The sequence below is a fragment of the Sinohyriopsis cumingii genome, chromosome 16 (assembly GCF_028554795.1).
Source record: "Sinohyriopsis cumingii isolate HCF-2022 chromosome 16, ASM2855479v2, whole genome shotgun sequence".
In the NCBI taxonomy this organism is placed as follows: Eukaryota; Metazoa; Mollusca; class Bivalvia; order Unionida; family Unionidae; genus Sinohyriopsis; species Sinohyriopsis cumingii.
Genome location: NC_142976.1, coordinates 93,753,396 through 93,781,167, shown reverse-complemented (window position 1 = coordinate 93,781,167; position 27,772 = coordinate 93,753,396). Strand labels below are relative to the sequence as shown.

Below are 27,772 nucleotides of genomic sequence, written 5' to 3'. Positions count from 1 at the left end.
CAAAATCTACAAGGTTCTTCCTTAGCCCAAGTGCAAGCCATCAGCAAAGGTTGATAACTGGAGATGATGCAGAATTTGCATGATTATGCAGAAACCATTTGTCTTCATTCACTAAAGCTGTACCAGTTAATCGGCCATACTCATAATCAGGCTGATTATTGGAACAATCCATATAATCAGTATCGGCAGAAATAATCGGTGCCGATGGTAAACAAATTTCCAAAATATAAATTCAGTCATAACATTCATCTTGACGTGACTTGAATTTTAAATCAGAATTAAACAGTGGAAATTAAGGAATAAACATTTGATTTGGTGGTTAATTGAAATACAGTATATTCTTATAAGTACTTTTTAACATGCTTGCTGTAAACTACCGCTGATTGTCTGCTCACAACAAATTATCAATACCATGCATGCACTCATCCCAATCACAGCAGCCAACCAGCCAATGAGGCCTCGTGTGGCTGTTCAACTTCCAGCATACACATTGCAGGGATGGTCCTGGCTTTTAAAAAGTTGTCGCCAAACAAATTCACCAATCTCAATATTTTGTTGCCAATTTTCAAAAAATGTTGCCAGAATTAGTGAATATTTTTCCAAGACTATTAATGTAATAGGCAATGAAAATTGAAAAAGATGGGATAGTTATTACTTTACTGACAACAAGCAGTACAGACATAATATTACAAAATAAATCATTACATGACTGTTTGCACTACTTCCATGGTATTTGCATTGCACATCACCATTAGTGCATAGGTCTAACTTTTGTCACCTGAAATAAATGCATTATCAAATGTAAAATATCTACTTTTCTACAGTCTCTCTTTTTTTAACAGAAACATCAGGTATTAAGCTAATCTATATTATGTATATTATTTTCCAAATAATAGTTTTGTAAGAAACTTTATTTAGATAATGACATTTTAATACTAAAACCCTATGATCGTACTTTGCAATGTAAGATAAGTGACGTATAGTGTGACTGTCAATTTCACGCATTCAGGAATTAAATGCCCCCCACCCCATTTTTATGGCTAGCTTCACAAAATACATCTCTGTCAGCCAGGAGTTCAGAAATTTATTTTTGCCACGCTTTACATGCTTTGCTTGTTAGTGAATGGCTTCCTAAATCCCATGAATAATCACTGAATGCTGTAGATTTTTTCTCAACAAGCAAATTATGATCTCCATTCCCACCAATGAAATTTACACGAGTCAACTTGACCTGGCATTGTTGTACCATATGTATAAGCACTGATTACCATCATTAAATTAAAAGAAGGAATGAAGAAACATATCACAGAGCATATGTGCCCCCCCAAAACTAATTTGGAATAAATATGTTATTAAGTAAGTAGTATTATATGCATATATGAGTTAACAATAAGAAATAAAGTGGGATAAAAATGTGGGAAATAGTTATCACATGTATGGCAGCTTGAGACCACATTTGAACTGATATCATAAATCTGTACCCATTTTAGGCATATAATAATTACTCCTGATAGCTTTTTAGCCACAATGATCTTGACATTATCATTTCAACCTCAAAATAACAGACTTCTTTTAAACTTTCCTTAAGTGCAAGCCCTCTACAAACTGATCATGGATTCTAGTTTTAAACTAAAGTCATTAGGCAAAACTATTTTTCTTCATTCAGTCAATAACCTTGACCTTTGACATTTTGACCCCAAAATCAAAAGGATTCTTCCATACTTCATGCCATGCACAATGGTTGGTACCTGTGGATGCTGGGGAATTCAAGTTATAGTGCAGAAACCTTTTATTTTATTTTTGGTCATACTGATTATGTCCTTGAGCATTTTTACCCTGAAATCAACATGGTTGTTCCTAAGCATTAGTGCAAGTCTTTCACAAAGTTTGGTAACTGTAAATGGTGGGAAACTCAAACTGCTTCTCTTTTTAAGTCAGGGACTTTGTCATTTCAGTTCTTTAAGTAACAGTTGCTATGGTGGCTCAATCATTAGTGTGCTGAACTCAAAGATTATAAGGGTGCTGGTTAAATCCTATCAATGATCCAGCTTGGTTCAGCTACCGTGTTGTGTTCTTGGGCAAGAGTTTTTACTCCAATTGCATCTGCACTAAATAACCTACTTGTGTTGTTGTGCAATAAAGCACAAAAAAAACCCCAAATCTTGTGGCCCCAAATTTATAGACTTCTTCCTTACCCCGAGTGCAAGCCATCCAATACATGTGGTGACTATAGATCGTGGAGAAGTTACTGTGCAGAAACTATTTTTCATCTTCAGTCTTAATGCCTTTGACCTCTGATTTAATATAAACTGGGTTTCTTTGTCTTTTATCCCAAGTGCATCAAGTCTGGTAATTGTAGATACCAGTGAATTCAATAATGCAAACAGTATTTTTCTTCTTTCAGTCACAGTGCCTTTACCTGTGGTCTTATGTTCCCAAAATGTAGAGGGTTCTTCCTTATCACATGCTAGCCAAGTGTGGTTGAGGTACATGATGTTATTGAGGTACATGTTATTGGTACATGATGTTATTGAGGTACATGTTATTGAGGTACATGATGTTATTGAGGTACATAATGTTATTGAGGTACATGATGCTATTGAGGTACATGATGTTATTGAGGTACATGTTATTGAGGTACATGATGTTATTGAGGTACATGATGCTATTGAGGCATGATGTTATTGAGGTACATGATGTTATTGAGGTACATGTTATTGAGGTACATGATGTTATTGAGGTACATGATGTTATTGAGGTACATGATGTTATTGAGGTACATGATGTTATCGAGGTACATGATGTTATTGAGGTACATGATGTTATTATACAGAACAGAAACAGTTAACAGAAGGACATGTATCATAGTATATCATACTCACCAAAATGGCGGATGTATAAGACAAAAGACTTGCATTTAAAAAACTTACATAGAAACATAAAGGAGATCTGGACAGATGATAGGAAAACAATTTAACAATCAAGAAAGAATAGGATATATGTATAATGTATGATAACTGGGAGTTGGCTTCATTAGAAAGTTTAAATGTTCTTGTACAGTGTAATTACATAGATTAACAAGTATATGTACAGAATTTTTTTCTGTTAAGACAAATTTTAATATAGAATAAATTCAGATTAAAACAAATTGAAAAACATAATGAAGTTTCATATGAGAAAATTGAACTTTTGTGTATTTTGATTTTTTAAAATTATACTATCTTTTGACATATATATTAAAGTTTTATTTCCTGTTTTTGATGAATATTTCATATGTGACAGAAAGTCTATTAGTCTTCATTTTATCTGCACTAATGAAAAAAGCCAACTGTCAAAGTTTCATCAGACTCTTGAGATAGCTCTCACAGTGCCATCAACATTTATTACTTAGAACTAGTTTGTTTTTCTTGGATAGACATCTGACTATACTGTCTCATGTCTGAATATGTGGTAGCGGAAATGAAGCAGCATGCTGCGCTCTGGTGTAAAGTGTAAGAATGTACTTAGCTTATTACCATGAAGCAATGTTCTTCACTGTAGTGGAAGGTTTATGAATGTACCATATTCACCCTAATACAATGTAGTGTAAGGTGTATGAATGTACCATATTCACTCTAATAGACTGTAGTGTAAGGTGTACGAATGTACCATATTCACCCTAATACAATGTAGTGGAAGGTGTATGAATGTACCATGTTCACCATAATACACAGTAGTGGAAGGTGTATGAATGTACCATATTCACTATAATATACTGCAGTGTAAGGTGTATGAATGTACCATATTCACCCTAATACACTGTGGTGGAAGGTGTATGAATGTACCATATTCACCCTAATATACAATAGTGCAAGGTGTATGAATGTACCATATTCACCCTAATACACTGTAGTGCATGGTGTATGAATGTACCATATTCACTCTAATATACTGAGTGCAAGGTGTGTGAATGTACCATATTCACCCTAATACACTGCAGTGGAAGGTGTATGAATGTACAATATTCACCCTAATACACTGTGGTGCAAGGTGTATGAATGTACCATATTCACTCTAATATACTGTAGTGCAAGGTGTACAAATGTACCATATTCGCCCTAATACACTGCAGTGGGAGGTGCATGAATGTACCATATTCACCCTAATACACTGTTGTTGTTGTTGTGGGGTTTAACGCCATTTTTCAGCACGATAGGCTATACATGGCGGCCAGTATTAATGGTGGAGGAAGAACCCGGAAAACCCCGGAAAGAACCACCGACCTACGAGAAGCTACTGGCAAGCTTTCTCACATGCCCACATTGGTTGAATCTTAGACTCGAACCGCCGCAGACAGAGGTGAGATGGCAGTGATCCGTAATGAAGAGCGCTTTAGACCACTCGGCCACTCGGGGCCCCAATACACTGTAGTGTAATGTGTACAAATGTACCATATTCACCCTAATACACTGCAGTGTAATGTGTATGAATGTACCATATTCACCCTAATACACTGTAATGTAAGGTGTACAAATGCACCATATTCACCCTAATACACTGCAGTGGAAGGTCATGAATGTACCATATTCACCCTAATACACTGCAGTGTAAGGTGTACAAATGTACCATATTCACCCTAATACACTGTAGTGCAAGGTGTATGAACATACCATATTCACCCTAATACATTGTAGTGTAAGGTGTATGAATGTACCATATTCACCCTAATACATTGTAGTGTAAGGTGTATGAATGTACCGTATTCACCCTAATACACTGTAGTGAAAGGTGTATGAATGTACTGTATTCACCCTAATACACTGCAGTGGAAGGTGCATTAATGTACCGTATTCACCCTAATACATTAGCATGCTTTAAATAGTGCCCATCCCTCTTTTTGGTCAAAATTCATGAAAAATATACAATGCTAAATTTTTGTCTACTTGTCTGCTTATGTGAATAAAATTTCTAGATATATACTTGCAACCTGATGTCGCTTTCTTCCTGCTTCACTATAAATCTGAAGGTCACCTCAGGCAACTAGTTGACAATTTCCAAACTCCAATTATGAAATTTTCGACACTTTGAGTGCTGACCATGCATGCCTTGTTTTCATTTAGCTCTGTCATTTAAATAAAGTCTTGACAATACTGGGAGTGCTGACCATGCATGCCTTGTTTTCATTTAGCTCTGTCATTTAAATAAAGTCTTGACAATACTGGGAGTGCTGACCATGCATGCCTAATGACTTGTTTCCATTTAAATAAAGTCTTGACAACACTGGGAATGCTGACCATGCATGTCTAATGACTTGTTTCCATTTAAATAAAGTCTTGACAATACTGGGAATGCTGACCATGCATGTCTAATGACTTGTTTCCATTTAAATAAAGTCTTGACAATACTGGGAGTGCTGACTATGAATGTATAATGACTCGTTTCCATTTAAAGCCTTGACAATACTGGGAATGCTGACCATGCATGTCTAATGACTCGTTTCCATTTAATGTCTTGACAATACTGGGAATGCTGACCATGCATGTCTAATGACTTGTTTCCATTTAAAGTCTTGACAATATTGGGAATGCTGACTATGCATGTCTAATGACTTGTTTCCATTTAAATAAAGCCTTGAAAATACTGGGAATGCTGACCATGCATGTCTAATGACTTGTTTCCATTTAATGTCTTGACAATACTGGGAGTGCTGACCATGCATGTCTAATGTTTTGTTTCCATTTAATTTTTAATGGTTAAATCAAGACCGATGTGTGCTTGACAATAATGAGTGAGAATGAACCTCCTCAGTAGAAAGTTCCCATCACATATGATAGGGATACTGTGAATACTATATTACATGTACTACTACTGCAGCCAAAACAGGTTATGTTTCCATGGGAATGCAGAAACGTGTATATTATTGTAACAAATACAATTGGCACCCATTTTAAATGATAAAATAAGTATATGCTGCTGTCCAGGAAATGAATAAATGTTATAACACCTCTAACTGGTATTTTCACATTTTTGAGCTTCAAACTCGACAACGTTTAAAGTTCAAAGCCCAAAATTTAGACATTTTAAAATTTCATTTGATTCAAAGACAAAACAATACTCTTAGAACTTTGAGTCTGAGCTACAGTTCTGTGCTTAAGAAAACATGGAGCTAGACACAACAGGATTTCAGTTTTTACCTTGACTCAGCTGGTCCATACTATTGGTGAAACAACAGACATGTGCCGTGTATCAATAATATTCATGATACACAGTCTTCGATACATACATATCAATACACATGTGCCGCGTATCAATACTATTCATGATACACAGTCTGCGATACATACATATCAATAAACATATGAATTTGGTAGTCTTTCCATCTTTGGAAGGTAGGTGATGCCCTTTCATGTATGTTGGCATTCTTGGTTGTATTTCCAGTATGCAGACTACAGACAGACATATAGTTATCATATATTTATATGCAATTCTCACTGATGAGAAGATATCAACAATACTTTCAAACTGACTGCCTGTTGGTTGCAATAAGTTTTTATCCAATGTTTTAGGCTATTTAATGGTGGCTCCATTTAACTCCCATTTGTTTTATACAACATGAATGATTTGAAAACATATTACCAATTTTGTGTCACAGTTACACATGGAAGACATTACGATGTTATCTTCAAAACAGAAGAATTATTGCAATTTCCTCATGCAACGAAAATATCATCTAGAACAAATCCGTGCATTGGTACTAAGGCTGAATATCAACAAAATCTATAAATTTCCAGCAGATGCAAAGACTGCTGCAGCCACAGGTACTTGTATTTGTTAGTGAAGAAAGAAAACTATTGACTACACCCAGTCCTATTCTACAATTTTCTTTTAACTTACACAAGGTGATAAATTTGAGCAGTTTGAAATCTGCCCCATCACTTGTTCCATGCTAATTTCATTTATTCCATCAGCACCGTCATTGGTTAAATATCTCTGCATAAGAAAGAAATTCCAAATTTGTTTCCCATGTACAATTTAAGGAACAACGATGCAGGAGTTTATCTTAAGGGAGACCTCCCCCTTTGTCAAAGATAAAAAGAGGGGAGGAAGAAATGGTCACAGGTCATTATTTATCTAAACTTCAGTATCTGTTTCTCTTTCTTCCTGCTCCACATTCTTACAAAGGTAAGCTTTGTCAGCTTGAATATGCTGGGAAACTGATCTTTGTGACTGTTATATACAATTTTCCAGAGATCATTACTGGACACAACTGCTTAAAAATAGAATTTTTCACTAACGTAAACTTCCTTTGTTAAATCATTTGTTTACTGACTACTATGCCAAATTTCATATCTGTTCCATAATGCTGTATAAGGGTATTTAGTCCATCAATGCTTGTGCAGACAGAGGTATTAAAAAATATCTGTACTTCTTAATTTCATTTTATAACCCTTATTTTATTAAATTTATCTTAACCTTGAAATGGAAACATGTATATGGTTTTGTAGCATATGACCCGCAGGGCAAATCTGACTAATTAAAAAAAAGAAGAAAAACTGCATTATACTTTTAAATTGTATTTTAATTACTGTATTTGCCATCCTATAAGACGTTACTTTTTTACCAGAAAATCTTAGCTTCGTCTTGTACTCTGAATCTACTTGTATATGGATTTTGTCATCCAAATCGCTTTATCGTATGTAACAACTTTTTGTACAGAAAAAATTCTCCAAAAGTACAAAAAATGTGGGGGCTCCCGAGTGGCCAAGTGGTCTAAAGCGCTCTCCATTACGGATCACTGCCATCTCACCTCTGTCTGCATAGGTTCGAGTCTCGGATTCGGCCAATGTGGGTATGTGAGAAAGCTTGCCAGTAGCTTCTCAAGGGTCGGTGGTTCTTTCCAGGGTTTTCTCGGATTCTTCCTCCACCATTAATACTGGTCGCCATGTATAGCCTATCATGTGCTGAAAAATGGCATTGAACCCTACAACAACAACAACAACAACAAAAAATGTGTAAAAACATATTTCATTTTGGGGAAGAGATCGTGTATAAAATAATATTGGACTCCACATTGAGGATTTGAAACAATTACATGATCATCAGTATTAGAACTAATTGATATCAGATGTAATTGCACTAAAGCAGCATGAATTAGTAATATATGCTGTTTGCAATATACGTTGTTTAACTTTGATACGGATGCATTAGAATTGAAAAGTTAGAAGATGAATAACCATGATATAGACAGATATTGTATCACAATTTTCTTACTACATGTTATGATCAAATAAAAATTATGCCCCATATGAGAGAGAGATTAACGAATGTAAAGTAAACTTTTATTGTTCATTTACTTGATGACTGTGATCATACTCATGTACAAAAGTGCAGTACCATATTCCATTTTCAATTAATACCACTAGGTAACAATTGTGATCAAATAAAAATGATGCCCCATTATGAGAGAGAGAGAGAGATTTACGAATGTACAGTAATCTTTTATTGTTCATTTACTTGATGACAGTGATTATAATCATGTACAAAAGTACAGTACCATATTTCATTATCTATTAATACCATTAGGTAACAATTCCTTCAGTTTTAGTTATCACTTCCATGTTCATGAATCACGTGGCTTTGTAGTGGTATGTACATGCTAATTAAATATGCTACAACGGTAGTCAGGTTTTCAAAAGTTAACACCTGTCTGAAGTCAAGATTTTGCATACCAGATTAGATTTTAGTGAGGCTACCAATAGGAAATGAGGCTAACCATGGGTATTATGAATATGGTACTATATAATGAAAGAAAATGCCAGGTGTTACTCGTGTAAATTTCTCAACCAGTGACAGCTTTTGAACTTGCCAATACAACTGACAGTAATTTACAGTAACATATAGCATAAGCAAAGATCAAAAACAACTGCCGCCCAAGTACAAGAAGAGTACATGAATGTGTGTGTGTGATTTGGATTTTTAAAGTAGCTTTAATAATTTTTCAGTCATATCGCCACATTTCCGCTGTGTGGCAGTTTATAGTGATGTCTAGCACTGGGACATCAAGTTGCAGACATGTAGCATGATGTCCCACCCAGTCACATTATCCTGACACCAGGCCGACCAGTCCTAACACTAACCTCTGAATGCTGAGCACCTAGCGAGGCAGCTGTTAGTACCATTTTTATAGCCTTTGGTATGACTCGGCTAGGAATCGAACCCACAATCTCCCGCATCCAAGGCGGATGCTCTAACCACTAGGCCACCGGAGTGGTTAGATGCACTTGAAAAAAATAATCTTATTTGTTGGGAATGGAGAGGTCATTATACTTGCAAAGAAAGGGGCCCTGAGTGGCAGAGTGGTCTAAAGCACTCTCCGTCACGGATCACTGCCATCTCACCTCTGTCTGCATGGGTTCGAGCCTCGGGCTCAGCCAATGTGGATATGTGAGAAAGCTTGCCGGTAGCTTCTCGAGGGTCGGTGGTTCTTTCTGGGGTTTCCCTGGTTCTTTCTCCACCATTAATACTGCCCGAATTGTATAGCCTTTCTTGTGCTGATAAATGGTGTCAAACTCTGTAACAACAACAACAACTTGTAAAGAAAATTAGACATCATGCGAAATAGTAATTCTTGGGATTTAACCATGTGATAGATACTTGAAAGAGTATGGTACGTATTTTCATAGTTCACATTTACTATTTAATTTTTATTAATTTTTTTCTCTCTTTGACAAAAGCTTCAGCTAAACTGGGGCAATAACGGGAAGGAAAAAACCCCCACAAAGACCTGAAGTCTCTCTCTCATTTACATATTGGGCCATATTTTATTCTGATCATGAGCGCAAGAAGAATCTGAAGGAATAAATATGCATCTCTTTCTGTATCTCTCCCCCACCCCCGTAAAAAAACAATTATGTGGAAAAAGCATTTTAGCATTAATGATGCAATTTTCCTATTAATGGTAATCTGAAATAGCAACACTGATGTTTTTAATATTTCTAAAACTGAAAGTTGTTATAGTTTAGTTCCAAAAAGCATCGCAAATTTTATCCTATCTGTAACTCAATCAATTTTCAGGTCAGCGTCATTATATGTAGCTAGAAGTACATAATACGTTTAAAATATTTCCTGTGAAACAAATTAGGTACATTTATTGACCCAGACCAGAAAGGTTGCCGATTGCCGATAGGATAAAATTTGCGATGATGTGAGGAACAAAGTGAGAAACAAAGTGAATGTGAGCAAAGTTTGCATGATTCGTGCAATGGCACACCCTGACAGCATCTCTGCTTAAGTACTTGACATATCTACTGACTTTCCCACAAAGTTTCTCCATTGCTCTGCCGATACTTCCTGTTTGTCATGCAGAGAATAAGTTACATTGATTTCTGATTGGTGGTTATTGTTTAACCTGGAATGGAACAAGCAATAACCACAAATGAGAATTCAATGTAACATATTTCACCATGCAACAAACCGGTAGCATAGTTTTCAAATTGACCAAAAAAGTCCAGATACAAATCAAAGTAGAAACTTCCCGTGAAAGTGGTTATCAAATGATGAGTAAAGTACTTCATTAAACATTTGGAATGCGTTTGGAATGTATAGTATATGCTGAACATACTTCTGGGTCAACATAATTAGCATAAAATGGGGAAGGAGGCTGTTTTCTTTAACTTGTAGGCGGAGAGTGGGTATTCTCAAATAATCTTTTTCGTTTTTACTAATAAATATGAGTGCCTGTGAATGCAAATGTTGTTCCAGATGGATTTTAATTTTACTAATGACAAGGCAACTAATAATAATTATTCATGACAGCTGAAGACTAAAATAACATGCATATGGTAATTATTGTTTTGTATCAATTCTCAGTCTCTTGTATCGATGTGTATCGTTTCAGCAAAAGTATCGAAGTTTTGATATATCGATGAATCATTTTACCCCTAGTCTATACACCCACGATCAATACATTACCTTTTTTCTCTGACAGTGAGGTGTTTGCAATGTCAGTTTGAAACTGCTTAGCTTCTTCCATCTCTGACAAACAGTAAAAGCCAGGATCTATGTATCGGTTGTTTTTGACCTTCACACTTTGAATCTGGTTGACCTTGGCCTTGACCATGGCATCAGACATCTTGTGTTGAACTGAAAGGTGAGCAGTGATGTTTGCTTTGGTAATGTTGGTGAATGTACACAGGGGACATTTGAACTTCAAGACGTTTATGTTATGGATGTTTTCCCAGTGGCTCCGGAAGGACAAGATAGTCATAAAGTAACTTGCACCACAATTCATCACTGGGCATGACATTCCTGAGACCCACTTGACTGGAATAAGATCTTTTGATATTTTCTCAGATTCCTCATTGGCTTGAATGCCTGTATCTTCTGCTTCCTTGAGTTCATGGATGCCATCTGGTCCTGCTTCAACAACAACAAAAAAGTGGATTATTTAACATTTTGACATATAAACATTACATTTTTTGTACTCAAGTGTTCAATGCATCAAAAAATGTTTTTCAGCAAACAAATTACCATCTCTAATATAGGATTAAATGATCATGGTTTGGTATTTATCAATGTGGAAATTTTACCTAATCACTCAAAAATTTAACATAAAGTTTTATCCAACCATGATCATTTAATCCTTATAATTCCAATTTTGTCCTTTCTTCGTCAAATCAACTTATTCCATCAACAATGCATTCCAATTTAAGCAGCGTGTACCTTCCTTTCATTCTCCGCTTCACATCACCCCATAATACATAACCTGTACAGAATCTCACGAACATATTGACTACTGTCAGTTACATTTATTCAGAAACTTCATACTTTAAATCTTAGCCAATGGCTACTGATGGTTTCAACACATCTAGTTCATTTACAACATTCTTGTTCAAATTTAGTCAGTTCCATCTGCTATATCAGATGACCATGACCTTACATAATAACAGCTTATACGGAATGAACTAGTGTGCTGGATTAAATTTCCACTCAAACCTTAAATCAAATGGATTTTTATCAATGAACAACATGGAGATATGAACAAGATGATGCTATCCCTTGCTAACATAAAGGTAACAATGAAATAAATTGTATATAGAAATAACGTTATATCATTCTCAACAGCATTAATACTTGTGAAGACCTGTTCAGTGATCTAATTAGACCAACATGTTCCGCCACCAGTCAAAAAAAAATGGTGGAGAACAACTTGTTGGTCTATGATGTAATGTCAGATGAAAAGTAACTACTGTCACAGTTACGTTTATTCGACAACTTCATACTTTACATCTTAGGCAATGACTACAATGTCAGCACATTTCTTTTCATATAAAAAAATAACATTCTTTTTTATTATTATAGCATGTCCTATACGGGAATAACATTTTATATCTTTTTCACCAGCGTTAATACTTAACAAGACAATTTCAGTTATCTAATCAGAAATTAAATGTGCAGTTGTTAAATGTAGAGTTGCTTGCAAAACCGGCCATATATTTTGTTTGGTTGCATAGTTGAGTGCTGGAGTGCTGGAAGGAATTAATGACTATACATCCAAAATAATTTAAATTAGCAAAGCAGTCACCTTTATGGATTATTATATACATTTTTCAATGGTGTTAAGTCACACTGGTGGAGATGGTAGCTTTACCATTTAAAAACTTTATTTAGTCTTTGAATAATGGTCTCATAAATATTTATTTTTATTTTTGTTGTTGTATGGTTTAATGCCATTTTTCAGCACACAATAGGCTATACATGGTGGCCCATATTAATGGTGGAAGAAGAACCTGGGAAAACACCGGAAAGAACCACGACCCACGAGAAGCTACTGGCAAGCTTTCCCACACACCCACATTAGCCGAATCTGAGACTCGAACCCATGCGTACAGAGGTGAGATGGCAGTGATCCATAACGTAGAGCATTTTAGACCACTTGGGGTCCCATTTTTATTTTTGTATAAGTGGTCCTATTCACCAAACAACCAACATCCATGCATGTTTCACATTTTTTAAATAAGCAAACAATTTTTTTTAAAAAAAAGTATTTAAACAAATTACCATTAAAAACACCCATTTTGTGTTTCGTTTAGCAGCCTCTGAGTATTATTGTTGTTGTTGTGCATGGCTAGGGTGATTGAGGTCATGGGGTGCTGTGTGAGGTAATTTATCAATCTCTGTTGTTCTGTTTCATTTTCAGCATTTGTAACTTCCATCATATATATTAGTCAAATCCATTTTCATCTGCTTCAATTGCTGTTATTATTTCTTTTAACCCCATGTCATCTAATTGTTAAAAAAACTACACAGAAAATTGCAGTGAAAAATCACCGTAATCAGCCATTTTGCGTGACTGTGTAGCAGATGAACACCATATTGTAAACAATGCATTTCAATCAAATAATTATTTGAAAAAGGGCATAACTTCTGTTTATTTGCTGAATAATAAATTTAAAAATGAAACAATGGTTTCACAATGACGTGTCTGCAATGTTTATTTATACTGCAAACAGTACAAAAACTAGAAGTAGTCCCAGAATTTATCAATGTGCAAAAATTTTCAGATCAGTATCACATGACCATTTACAGCCAACTGTATTGCGGAAATTCCATTTCATTTATAAAAATTGGAATTATAATAACATAAAATCCTAACTTTCAGTGATTGGATAACATCGAAGTTTGCACTCGACCAAGACTGGCAGTTTACTCTAATTGCTAGGGTACTCTGGACAAATGCTGCAAATGAGTTCCCAGAATTTGAGTCAGGTAACCTCCAATAAAGATGCAATGAGTTCCCTGAGTACTGGTTAAGTACCTGCAACTAAAGCTACAGTAATGTCCCTGAGTACTAGTTAGGTACCCTCAAACTAAAGCTACAATGAGTTACTGGAGTACTGGTTATGTACCCATCAACTAAAGCTACAGTGATGTCCCTGAGTACTAGTTAGGTAACCTCAAACTAAAGCTGGATAAGTTCCATTAGTACTTGTTAAGTACCCTCAAATAAAGCTGCAAAGAGTTCCCTGAGTACTGGTTAGATAACCTCAAATAAAGTTACAGTGAATTCCTGAGTACTGGTCGGGCAACCCGAAAAAAAGCTACAGTGAGTTGCCAGAGAACGGATCCGGTAGCCTCAAATAAAGTTACAACGAATTCCTGAGTACTGGTCAGGTACCCACAAAAAAACTACAGTGAGTTCCCGGAGAATGGATCAGGTAGCCTCAAATAAAGAGCTAAAGAGTTCCTCGAGTACAAGTCAGGTTAATCTTAGACTCCGAGTCCAATTTTAGGACTCGAGTACTTAACAAGAAATGATAGGTTACCTGTAATTTTGTTCACTTAAGTGAATAAACTTGCCTTTGGCCAACCCAGGGACTCTCATAGTCTACACATAATAATATTAAGAACACACACAGCATGTAAATCTCTAACTACTGAAGCCCTATCTTACATAGCCACACTTTCTGCAGCAGTAAAGGGACCGTATCAGTCATTTCAGAGAGGGGAAGTATATGTATGTGTATGTACTAAGACAGCTACATGCAACTTCAAAGCATCCATTATCTTCATTAAAAAGTAACATTAGCCATTAAAAACATCCTATTGTTTTAGGAATATACTGATTTCAAGAGAACATACATTAATATTTCTTGATTCTAAAGTGTGAAATTTGAGTGGAGTATTGTGAGCATGTGCACTGTAAAACCATTCAAAAACATTGTCAGTTAAATCCTGGCATTGCTTGGCATTTCGAATCCTTCTCTTTCCATTTACTCCATATTCCCACTACTGCAGAATATTCTCATTATCTGTTATAATGTTGTTTATTTGTGCCTTTTCTGCGTCAATTTTTTCCAGCATGAACTCCTGAACTCTCCCCATTGTTCAGTCGATTAACTTTCACTTTTTTTTAAAGTAAGAATTTTCCATCTACATGAAGTTTTGCGATGATTTATTCCAAAGTAGCTAATTGTACTACAACTTAACAAAAAACTCAATCACAACTATGTTTATCACATTTCCTGTAAATGTCATCATTCGTTGATAATGATATAATATTTGCTGCAGTGTTGTAATGTACTTTAGACAACACTGATCATGGTATTGAAAACCTGACATTTCGAAACAGACATGGTAGAAATACATGTAATTCAACATATGAATTAAATAATATTATCCACTGACAAACATACGATACAACCTGCATGAAGTAAAAGAAATATACTCACAGAATATATACATTCCAGGATGGAGACTAATCACAAACAATTAGCACAAGTACACTGACATGTAGGTTCCAAGATTTGTATAGTCATGTGACTCAGAATGCAAATGGCCAGATCCAGGTCAAATTTCAGCAACGATGTACTTTTGTCTCGTCTGTCAGCGGATTAAAGACATGACGAATGCTATGCTTACGATTTTTGAGAAAATAAATCACATTCCTAACGATTTCATTCAGGCATATCTCAATAAAAGGTTGTTTAAGTGTGCTTCGTTGGCTAGAAAGCGGCTACCCCATTCCGACACCAAATGGCAGTGTTTCCCTTTACGCACATTTGTGCATCAGGGATGCACGCTGGAGAAAATTGACACACACATTTTGTTACCGTGCGTTTTTTTGACGCAAAGGATTTTCATAACATGATCAGGATTTATTTAATACCCAATGCATTGGATGATGGATGGCATCGTATGTACTTCGAGTATAGGCACTGACTGGTCCCCCGCTTTGTTTGCTCCCTGCCTTGCGCTCCTCTATTCGTATAGCAAAGTGCAACGCAGGGAACATATAAAACAATGAACCAGACTAGCATAGGCAATGTTATGACGGAGTAGCTTCCCCATATCTCGCAATTTCCATCAAGCTCAGCAAGCTGTCATCTAGATGTTTTACCTCAAGGCTCTTTGCACTAGAAAGTGATCTCCAGATTAAAACGTCATGCACTAAAAAGCATTAGCGAAGAAAGTGAAAGAAGCAGAACACAAAAGAGTAACTTTAATAAAAAAATAATTCCCTTGACTGGAATATGGCACATTCATTATGATTACCGGTGTGACTTCCGATCACGTGATTGCAAAGACTGCAAAAGTGAATAATCCTTTCGTGACAGGATTTTAGAATTTTTAAAAATCAGCCCTCGTTCACCATAAGATATCTGGAGAACACATTATAACCTAAGACATTATTTCACAACAAAGAAATCAGTAAACTTGCAGAGACAAATGCGTTATTTGGATTACAAAGTCAGTGGGTCATTGCAGATTTTGTTGGTTTTTAACTTTTACCGCAATAAAAGATCTTAAAGTTCAAGTGTAACTTATTAGAAAGAAGATGAATCATTATCCTCCTTGATATTTGGATAAATGTGTTCTAGGATGAAGTACAATGAAACCTATGATAGTACACATTTTATGATTCATATTGATTATAAGGAGACTGTTAAAAGTACGACTTTAAAAGAAAAATGAACTAATAAAATTATTCTTTGAATGGACAATGCATTTGTTAATTGTGCATGTTAGTGTGTTTGTATGCTTAGAGAAAGAGAGAGAGAATGTTGTGCAAGTTGCAATATCCTATTTCAAGCTGACAAAGTACAAGTTGTATGAAAATTTGTCAGTACATTTATGACCCCCATATTTTTTATTTGACCCCCAGTTTTGACACCAAGGTTTTTTTGTACCCTCAATTTTACACCCCTGGGGGATACAATGCTGGTGGCGATATCCAACTTTTCAACAGGGAATGTGCTCTGACCCTACACCCCATAATAAATGTCCAAATACCAAAAATGGGGTGGCAAGGGTCAGAGGAAACTTGGACTAACCCCAGCCAAGTCATACCAAAGACTTTAAAAAAATGGTACTAACAGCTGCCTCGCTAGGCACTCAGCCTTAAGAGGTCAGTAGGTGCTCAGCCTTAAGAGGTCAGTGTTAGGACTGGCCAGCTTGGTATCAGGATAATATGACTGGGTGGGACATCATGCTACATGTCTGCGACATGATGCCCCAGTGATAGGCATCACTTTAAACTGCCATACCACAGACATCGTAGCGATATGACTGGAAAATTGTTGAAGCTAGGTTAAAATTCTAAATCACACGCACACAAACACTCACTTCCTAGCCCTAAATGTAAGTTATCCACCAAGATTGGTATAGATATACAATGAAGAACTAATGTGACTGACACAAATTTTACCAAAGAGCATGTCAGGCATAATGCGGGGGTGGGGGGGAGGGGAGGGGGGATCTGTCTATCAATGTATCTATGTAAGATATAATGTCTGATAGCATTTTTTAAGTCATTAAACTATTGGTGCATTTTTATATTATTGATGTCTATTTTGTCATATGAATAAATGAATCTTATATTCGTTCTAATTTTTAATTAAATGTATGAAATAATTACTATCCCCAAGACCTAATGCACACAGTGGTGACCACTCCAGTAGTCTAAGTGGTCAAGACATCCACCTCGGATGCAGGAGGTCATGGGTTCAAACCCCAGTCATCATACCAAAAAACTGGTAAAAATTATACTAACAGCTGCCTCGCTTGGCGCTCAGCTTTAAGAGGTTAGTGTTATGACTGGTCGGGGTGGTGTCAGGATAATATGACTGGTCAGGGTGGTGTCATGCTTAGATAATCATTTTCTATTTTGTAACCTGCTGAAGACTGAAGCACATGTACCTTGCACTGGAGATGTGGTGGCTGTTGTTTTCCTGCTAGGCATGCTAGACACATCCCCAAAGTAAAACCTGCCTGGGTCTTTGTACAGAGGGTTGCTGACATCCACTATCTTGATCTGTGATAGGTCCCTCACATCGTTGGTTTTTACTGCATTGTGTGAAAGTCTCAGATGGTCTCCTACCACCTCTCTTTGTGTGTTTTTGTATTGGCAAATAGGACATTCAAATTTTTTTATGTATGGATGGTGGACATTTTCCCAGTGGTTATGAAATTCACGCGGTGAAACAAAGTTCCGGGGACCACAATTTTTTACAGGACAGGACATTCCAAAGAACCATACAACTTTCTCCTTTTTTGGTGACAATTTTTTGCTGGATTCACCTGAAAATTGCATTTCAACTCTAACAGTGTCTTCCTCCTTTGGACCCTCAACTTTCATGTCTGTAATAAAAATAATTAAAAAATGAAAGTATTAGAATAGGAAATGATATAATAAACTGTAAGACTCATCAGTACTGTTATGACAATTTCCTTCTGAAACCAGAAGACCAAATTTGGACAAAATGTATGTCAATCAGGATGTCTAGTGTGTTTAGTCGATTACTTTTTCTTGAATAGAAATGAAATATAAGGGGGCCTGATACTGTTCACCTACGTAGCTGACATGTGTCAGGTTGTTAATACAAATTGAACAAACTACAGAAACTATGAACATTATTATTGACATCATCTTCTTACAAAGACCTAATATACAGAATCGCTTTCTCAGCATGAAAAGAATAGGCCATTTAGACAACCAAAATTGTCCCCTGGATCCAGACTTCTTTCCGACCCCGAGATCTATGCCCTGATTTATGACTCAAAAGCTGTTCATAGCCCCAACTAAAAGTTATATACACTTACCTGGCATTACAAGAGTTAATCCCCACTCAAGGGAGCTGCGTTGACCCTAGGGTTGAAACGATACACCTGTGCCATGTATCAATATGATTAGCGATACATGGCCCATGATATTTTATATGAACTTAACGATCTTTCCATCTTTACAAGGCCTGCCTTTTATGTGATTTACTGTTTGTATTTCCAGTATGCAAACTACAGACAGACAAACACTTGGCCTCTATTTATATGCAATTCTCGTCCATGACAAAATAACAAAAAGGCTTTAAAACAGTGTTAGCAGTCAGTGATTTTTATTCAGCATTCTAGGCCATTTAAGGTTGCTCCATTTGATGCAGTGCTTACCTGTACCATTGGACAAAAGTAATTTGATCAAATAAACATCTTTACTTCTTATTTCATTTTTATTCATTCTTTTTTATTCAGTTTATCTGATGGGAATATATAGTTTTTTGTAGCACCTGATCCCGCAGGTCTAAATTGTTTGAAAAAGAAATGAAAAGTGCATTCTACTTATAAATTGTCAGTATTTTAATATGGATTGGTATTCTGCCTTTTGAACATTTGCTGAAAGGGCGACTGACTGGCACACTGTCTATTTTTGTCCATCCAGCATGTTCATTGTAACCATATTTAACTCCATTTTTAGGCTCAAAATCACTCATTGGTATGTCCATTAACACTGTTCCAGCTCCAATAATCTGATACATCATAACTTTAAAAATTATTGTCATTGGAACTATCATCAGCAATTATTTGTTAACAAAATCGCCATCTGAAGAACCAAACTGGGCCATTCATTGATGCAAGGTTCAAACCATGACATAATGTAAGTTCCAAGGCACAATGTGGCAGTCAAATTTAATTTAACAACCATTCATGTCAAAAGAAGAGCCCAGATGCATAAATAGTTGCCTACCCAAAAAAAGAGATTCTGCGACAGGTGCTACATTTAATGGGGTGACAAATGTCATGAAAATCACAAGGGTAAATGGTTAAACCAAAGGCAGGCTGTAAATTATGGACATTTTGACAAGTGAATTTTTAGTAGGTGTGGGGTTCCCTACATGTACACATTTGTTTAGTTTTTGATGCCTTGATATCTAAGATTGTTAAATGTAGTTTGACAACCTCTAAACCACTTTACTTAGATCTTGTCACCAAACAATCACGACTTTGCTAAATGATCTAGCTGAATTGGGAAAACAATTGGGTTATGAAGGGGAAAAACTTAGGAAATTCATAAATGAAAAACAAGCAAAAGAAAAGGATCATCAGGTAGAAGAAAGAGAACTGGAAAGGGAAATATTGGAAAGGGAACAACAACTCAAAAGGGAGAAAATAGGATTTGAAAGGGAAAGATTGGAAAAGGAACAACAACTAGGAAAGGAGAAAAGGGAATTAGAGGTGTTAGTGTCCAGCATTAGTGACCATAGCTTTGTTTAAACTCAACAAAAGCAAGTATTTGAGTAGGATGTAAACAGAAAATCCGGATTACTGTATAACCAGTGTAGATATTGTAAAGCAACATCAGTAGTTATCTTCTTTTATTCTGTAAAAGCTACACAAAAATGTACATTTTTCTCTAATGGGAGAGGAATCTCACCTTCATTACATGAGAATATAGGAATCACATTTTTGTTTTCCTATTTGTGAATGTTTGTGTAATGTAACCGAATGAGTTGTATGTTTATAGCATTAAAGAATCACACTGTATTTGTAGAGTATATACATATTTTTATTAATTCATTTCATAAACGTCCATTTTTCATCACATTGTGTTAAGTAGTCATTTGATCCAAGCATCCATTCAGATCTGTTCTGTTACAACTGTAATAATGGGTTATTACCTATTATTGTCATATAGATATTTACTATTACTAAAATGGGGTCATTGACTATTATGAATGGGCCATTGGCTATTATTATAATAAGGCTATTTTTTTACGATCATGGTGCTATTTATTAATAATCAGGACATTTACTATTATTATAACGGAGCCATTTACTATTATTATAATCAGGCTATTTACTATTATTATAACGGAGCCATTTCCTATTATTATAATCAGGCTATTTACTATTATTATAACGGAGCCATTTCCTATTATTATAATAATGCTATTTACTATTATTATAATGGAGCCATTTGCCATAACTATAATCAGGCTATTTACTGTTATTATAACAGAGCCATTTCCCATTATTATAATCAGGCCATTTACTATTATTATAACGGAGCCATTTTCTATTATTCTAATCAGGCTATTTACTATTATTACAATGGAGCCATTTCCTATTATTATAATCAGACTACTTACTATTATTATAATCCGGCTATGTCCTATTATTATAATCAGGCTATTTACTATTATTATAACAGAGCCATTTCCCATTATTATAATCAGACTATTTACTATTAAGTCCGTCAGGAATAAGTCAGACTGGATGGGAGAACTAATGCATGAAATCTGAATGAATATATCAAACATATTTTGTACGACATTTTTAATATTTTAATACAAACACTACTTCCTAACATTTGACAAGACCTGACCTTTCTTCAAATGTGAGGATGGACGGATGATAACAAACACACCATAATACAATAAACCCAATTAAGACTGGTGGATAACAAACACACCATAATATAATAAACCCAATTAAAGATAGGTGAACAGCAGAACAAGAAAACAAATGCACTATTTCCAGCATTTTATCACATGCAGTGCCCACAAAAACAATTTTTATCACCTCCATGTAAAATGACTGTTCCCATTTCTTACATTTCTACAATAATGGATATCTGACCCATTCTACAATGATGTCACACAGCACCAAACATTGTTTGTCAAGGGAAGCAGGCAGTGCAGTCATGTAACTTTGGACCATTAAAATCATCAATAATTTGAGCGCTTAGTTTCAGAATCTTGATTTTTTATATACATTTACTTTTGAACAAACAACAAAAACAATTTGCTAACTGACAATTTTCTCCATATCTGGGACCGCTCCAGTGGCCTAGTGGTTAGAGCAACCGCCTCGGAAGTGGGAGGTCATGGGTTTGAACCCGGTCTAGTCAAACCAAAGACTTACAAAAATGGTACTAACGGCTGACTTGCTAGGCACTCAGCATTAAGAGGTTAGTATTAGGACTGGTTGGCCTGGTGTCAGGATAATGTGACTAGGTGGGATATCATGCTACATGTCTGCAGCATGATGCCCCAGTGCTAGACATCACTATAAACTGCCACACTGCAGACATCGTGTGCAGCCTATGGTGTGCTGAAAAATGGCATCAAACCCTACAACAACAACACAATCAACATTCTATTAACACGTGACTAACAATCAATACTCCACAGTACCTTTGTGACTAACATCAATATGACAAGGAACCATTGTAACTAAAAAGGAATATTCCGCAGTATCTTTGTGACCAGCAATCAATACCCTACAGTACCTTTGTGACTTAAAATACAATACTCTACAATGCCTTTGTGACTAACAATCAATATTCCACAGTACCATTGTGACTAACAATCAACCGTGGTAACTACAGTAACTTTGGCTAATGCTTGCTTGACAAATACTGTCCTCACCTTTTCCATCTTTTTTTTCATCAATGTCACTCTCAAAGGACATTTTTTGCTTCTTGATCCTTGCCTTTAACTGGCTGGTACTCTTTCTCTTACTAGATGTCTCAGGTGTTGAGTCCTCTGCTGCTTTGGGTGCAGACTCTAATTTAATTAATGACATTAGTTCTAATAGAACACGTCTGTGTCTCACATTATGATCTATTTTTAAGTGACGACGAATCTCCATTTTTCTTACATCTTTAAAACTGCAAGATGGACACTCAAATCTCTGAACCGACGACTGATGCTCGGCTTGCCAATGTTTGTAAAACGCTTTCAGAGAGTCATAGACCTGGTCCAAACATCCTGATCCTGGGCAAAGCATCTGTCCATCCAAAAATATTGGTCTGACAACCGTTTCAAGATCTTCAGCCTCTTTTGCCTCATCCAATTCAGAATCATCAGTCACAGTAAGGTCTTGATCTGATTCATGACAGTCCCTCTGGTCCTCAAGGTCAAATTCACTCTTGTCATCATTGTCATATTCACTCTTGTCATCATCATCAAATTCACTCTTGCCATCATCATCAAATTCACTCTTGTCATCATCGTTAAATTCACTCTTGTCATCATCGTCATATTCACTCTTGTCATCATCGTCATACTCACTCTTGTCATCACCCTTTCCAATTACAGTATCATTAGAAATGTAAACTCCAGGTCCTTCTTTATCATTCACTGTTTCAGTTTCAACTGGAGGATTGATTTTTTCCTCATCCTCACTTTTTCTTATCCTAATGCAAGATGATTCAGGAATCTCAGTAATACTTTTATCTGTTTCTTTTCTGATTCTATCACTTGGAATGTCGTGAAAATTTGATGCAGAATCTCTTTTAGTTTCTATTTTCCTTGCAGTCTCTGATCCCTTCAAAGACGTCGTTGAATCAACATCTCTCTTCATCTTTATATCAGAAGTATCAACACAAACTGATACTTGTGTGTCTATTGCTTTATCCCTATCTACAGAAGCTTTGTCAACATCTGCAATTTTTCTCATGATCTGTACAGCACTTTCTGTTACATTCGTAAGACATTCTGATACCTGTGTGTCAATTGTATTTTCACTCTCTATGGTGCCTTTGCTCTTGATCTCTACAGCACTTTCTGTTTCTGTTCCCATTACCTTTGTAACACATTCCAATACTTGTGTGTCTATTGCTTTTTCACTCTCTACAGTATATTTTAGAACATCAGCAACTTTTCTCATCTCTACAGCACTTTCCGATAACTTAGTAACACATTCCGATACTTGTGTGTCTATTGCTTTTTCACTCTCTATAGTAACTTTGTCAACATCAGTAACTGTTCTCTTGATCTCTACAGCACTCTGTTTTACCTTAGAAACACATTCCGATACTTGTGTGTCTATTGCTTTTTCACTCTCTACAGTAACTTTGTCAACATCAGCAACTTTTCTCTTCATCTCTACAGCACTTTGTGTTACCTCAGAAACACATTCCGATACTTGTGTATCTATTGCTTTTTCACTCTCTACAGTAACTTTGTCAACTTCAGCAACTTTTCTCTTCATCTCTACAGCACTTTCCGATAACTTAGTAACACATTCCGATACTTGTGTGTCTATTGCTTTTTCACTCTCTACAGTAACTTTGTCAACATCAGCAACTGTTCTCTCGATCTCTACAGCACTTTGTGTTACCTTAGAAACACATTCCGATACTTGTGTGTCTATTGCTTTTTCACTCTCTACAGTAACTTTGTCAACATCAGCAACTTTTCTCTTCATCTCTACAGCACTTTGTGTTACCTTAGAAACACATTCCGATACTTGTGTGTCTATTGCTTTTTCACTCTCTACAGTAACTTTGTCAACATCAGCAACTTTTCTCTTCATCTCTACAGCACTTTGTGTTACCTTAGAAACATATTCCGATACTTGTGTATCTATTGCTTTTTCACTCTCTACAGTAACTTTGTCAACATCAGCAACTTTTCTCTTGATCTCTACAGCACTTTCTGTTACCTTCACACATTCCGATACTTGTGTGTCTAGTGCTTTTTCACTCTCTACAGTAACAATGTCAACATCATCAACTTTTCTCTTGATCTCTACAGCACTTTCCGTTACCTTAGTAACAGATTCATTTATCTCAGTCTCCTCTCTTTCTAACACAGCAACAACTTGTTTGTCATTAGAAACATTATCTTCATTTGATATTGCAGCTGCTGTGTCTATTTTCAATCCGACTTGTAATATTCTTTTATCCTGAAAACCAAAATCATCTGCATGCTGTTTGTTGTCAATCCGAATACTGTGAGCTGATCCCGACTTGCCAGCAACAGCTGGGTCACTGAAGTCTGTAAAAGATAAAATAAAGACTAAGAAATGATGTAACATTATACTTTGACGTTTTGTCCCAGAGATCATTTTGAGATACCACCTGTAAACAAGCAGAAGTATGGACATAAGCCGTTCTACTTAATCATGGTCCAATGCATTGCCTTACAATGACAGAAGCCATACTGCTCCTTACAATGACAGAGGCCATTATACCTAACTGTGATCCCCATGTCCATCCTTACAATGTGTTATGTATATCTGTATTATGTGTCTTATTTTCATAATAATAGTTTTAGTAAGGGACATTTAGTTAATGACATTTTTAATGATGATGTCCTATGATCAAAGTCTGCATTTTAAAGACGAGTCATGTATAATGCATAAATTGTTTCATTCATAAGTTTCAAGGATGAGCAGAATCAGTTCAAGTAATATTACGTGTATATAGGTCACGGGTATTCTCAAAAGACCCCTGGCCTATTTCCTGATTAGCTGGCATAAATCAGCTGAGTTGTTTATCGATTTTGTATTTTGAAATACCAAGAATGATTCATTTTAAAGCCTCGTAGTACTCTGTATCACTACTGACACCGCTAGCTTTCTATATAAGTGAATTATTACGTGGAATTATTCATTCTGTTGATCTTGGAAAAATTACACTGAGAGGATTGATTCATTTATTAAATTTAATATCATTTGTTGGAGCTCAGATCTAACATTCATTTAAAGGGCATTTGGATTAATAGCTGAATTGGAATTACCATGAATTTATTCAAAGACATTTTGGGATTATATATGTGGTTTTTTCTGTACTGTTGATAAAACAGTAATGTAGCGATATTATTTGTAATACCTTTGGAACTTATTCAAATTACTAGGAAATACTGAAATCGTAGAACTTTGATAGAACTTTTAGGATTATAGGAATTCATCCACCATACTGTAAGTTATTTTTAATTCCTTCACTCTGTATTTTAGGGAAATAAATTAATATTATAAATTCTACAAAACTTGTTCAATTCGCTTTTTCTTGTTATTTAGCTTAAGACCCTAGTGTCATAACAAATGGTAGAGGCCATTTTATTTAATGGTGATTCCCATGTCTTGCCTTATAATGATACAGGCCACTACACTTGATTGTGATCCCCATACCTTGCCTTAATGATAGAGGCCATTATACTTTGTTGTGACCACCATGCCGCTCCGTACAATGACAGAGGCAGTTATAATAAGTTGTGATCTCCATACCGCTTCTGACAATGTTATGATCCCCACGCCTTGCCTTACAATGATAGAGGCAATTATACATAATATGTCTCCATGCCTTGCATTACAATGATAGAGGCAATTATACATAATTATGATCCCCACATCTTGCCTTACAATGATAGAGGCAATTATACATAATTATGATCCCCACGCCTTGCCTTACAATGATAGAGGTCATTATACATAATATGTCTCCATGCCTTGCATTACAATGATAGAGGCAATTATACATAATTATGATCCCCACATCTTGCCTTACAATGATAGAGGCAATTATACATAATTATGATCCCCACGCCTTGCCTTACAATGATAGAGGTCATTATACATAATATGTCTCCATGCCTTGCCTTACAATGATAGAGGCAATTATACATAATTATGATCCCCACATCTTGCCTTACAATGATAGAGGTCACTATACATAATTATGATCCCCACACCTTGCCTTACAATGATAGAGGCAATTATACATAATTATGATCCCCACATCTTGCCTTACAATGATAGAGGCAATTATACATAATTATGATCCCCACGCCTTGCTTTACAATGATAGAGGCAATTATACATAATTATGATCCCATGACTTACCCATAGCTGCCAACCTTCCAGGCTCACAATTAGTGGAAATAGGGATAAAAATGAGTGAATTTGGACAAAAGTCAGTGAAAAATACCATGACAATAACTCCATCCATATCAAGATTGCAATATAAAACTAAAACACTACATATATGCAGAAATATATCGGCATTTATATTTATTATGGTATCATAAACTTCACTTGTTCTTGTGGTTATTTATCAAGACATGATACTGTGGCAGACTTGAATTGCCTCAACTGCTTAATCGTAAATTTGTTTTCTCAACAGATCAGACTTCTTGCATACTGGTTGATGTTGGTGACTAAAATTGCTGACAAATTTTCTGCCGCTAAGGAGGCCCTAAAGTCTGTCTCACTAGAGAAACTACTCTTTTGCTGTCACCATTGCTGTAAGGAATGCACAGGAGCTGCACACTTTTGGTTCTTCCACAGGAAAATCTGGAAGCAATCTTCGAGTCCAGGAACATTTGTCGGAACAAATGTTTAGCATAGTATCCAGCTGATAAAGGTAGATTGTGTTCAACAAGAAAACTCACAAATAATGCTTCAGCATTGGTAGCTTGCAGGTCTTCCGCCAATGGCTTAAAAAATTCCAGAGCTGAAATCTGTGAATTCTTAACTTTCCCAAGTTCTATGTGTTTTTTGCAACCAATGTGCTTCCTCACATCGTCTCTGCCACCATGCCGAATACTAAAATTTGTGGCACACTGTGTGCAAAAAGCATGATGTATATCAATGCTTAATGGCAGAATGCACGGCCAATTTTTGTTATAATCCAAATGAAACTTCACTTTTTGAGCAATACATTTCTTTTTCCTTGGTGGTGAAGACATTTTCAAGATCTTACACGCGATGCCGAACAGTAACTCAAATCAGTGTTGGTGTCGCATGCACGGAGCAAAATTCCAGTTAGGCCCCAGTTTCTCTTGAAAGCATTTGTAAAACTACTCTTATACATATAGATAGATATAGGCTAAAATGCTTGCTACCTGATCAACTGTACCAATCGGCTATAGTTCTACTAATATCGCAACCAGTAATACCGGACCGTTTTGGCAACTGCCAATATCATGACTAGCGCTTAATGGGAAATCAGTTATTTTATTAAATATTTAAAATAATTGAGAATTGGAGAATTCATGAATTTTTGGCTTGCGGCATGATTCCGTGAATCGCTGAAAAAGTCGTGAAATTCACACCAAATTTATGAGGGTTGGCAGCTATGCTTACCTTACAATGATAGAGGCAATTATAATAATTATGATCCCCATGCCTTGCCTTACAATGATAGAGGCCATTATACATAATATGATCCCCACACCTTGCCTTACAATGATAGAGACCATCATACTTAATAGTGATTCCCATGTCTTGCCTTATA

General features: G+C 35.9%; 1 protein-coding gene across 1 annotated transcript in view; it reads right to left on the bottom strand.

Moving 5' to 3' along the window:
- Positions 1 to 27,772, bottom strand: part of LOC149781009 (uncharacterized) — a 138,458-nt gene that overhangs the window by 91,971 nt on the left and 18,715 nt on the right. The window contains exons 4-6 of the mRNA XM_089938122.1: positions 22,179 to 24,533; positions 17,677 to 18,117; positions 10,951 to 11,397 (exon numbers count right to left, since the gene is read on the bottom strand). Coding sequence (XP_089794248.1) covers positions 10,951 to 11,397; positions 17,677 to 18,117; positions 22,179 to 24,533 — 3,243 coding nt within the window. The remainder of the gene's footprint in view (positions 1 to 10,950; positions 11,398 to 17,676; positions 18,118 to 22,178; positions 24,534 to 27,772) is intronic.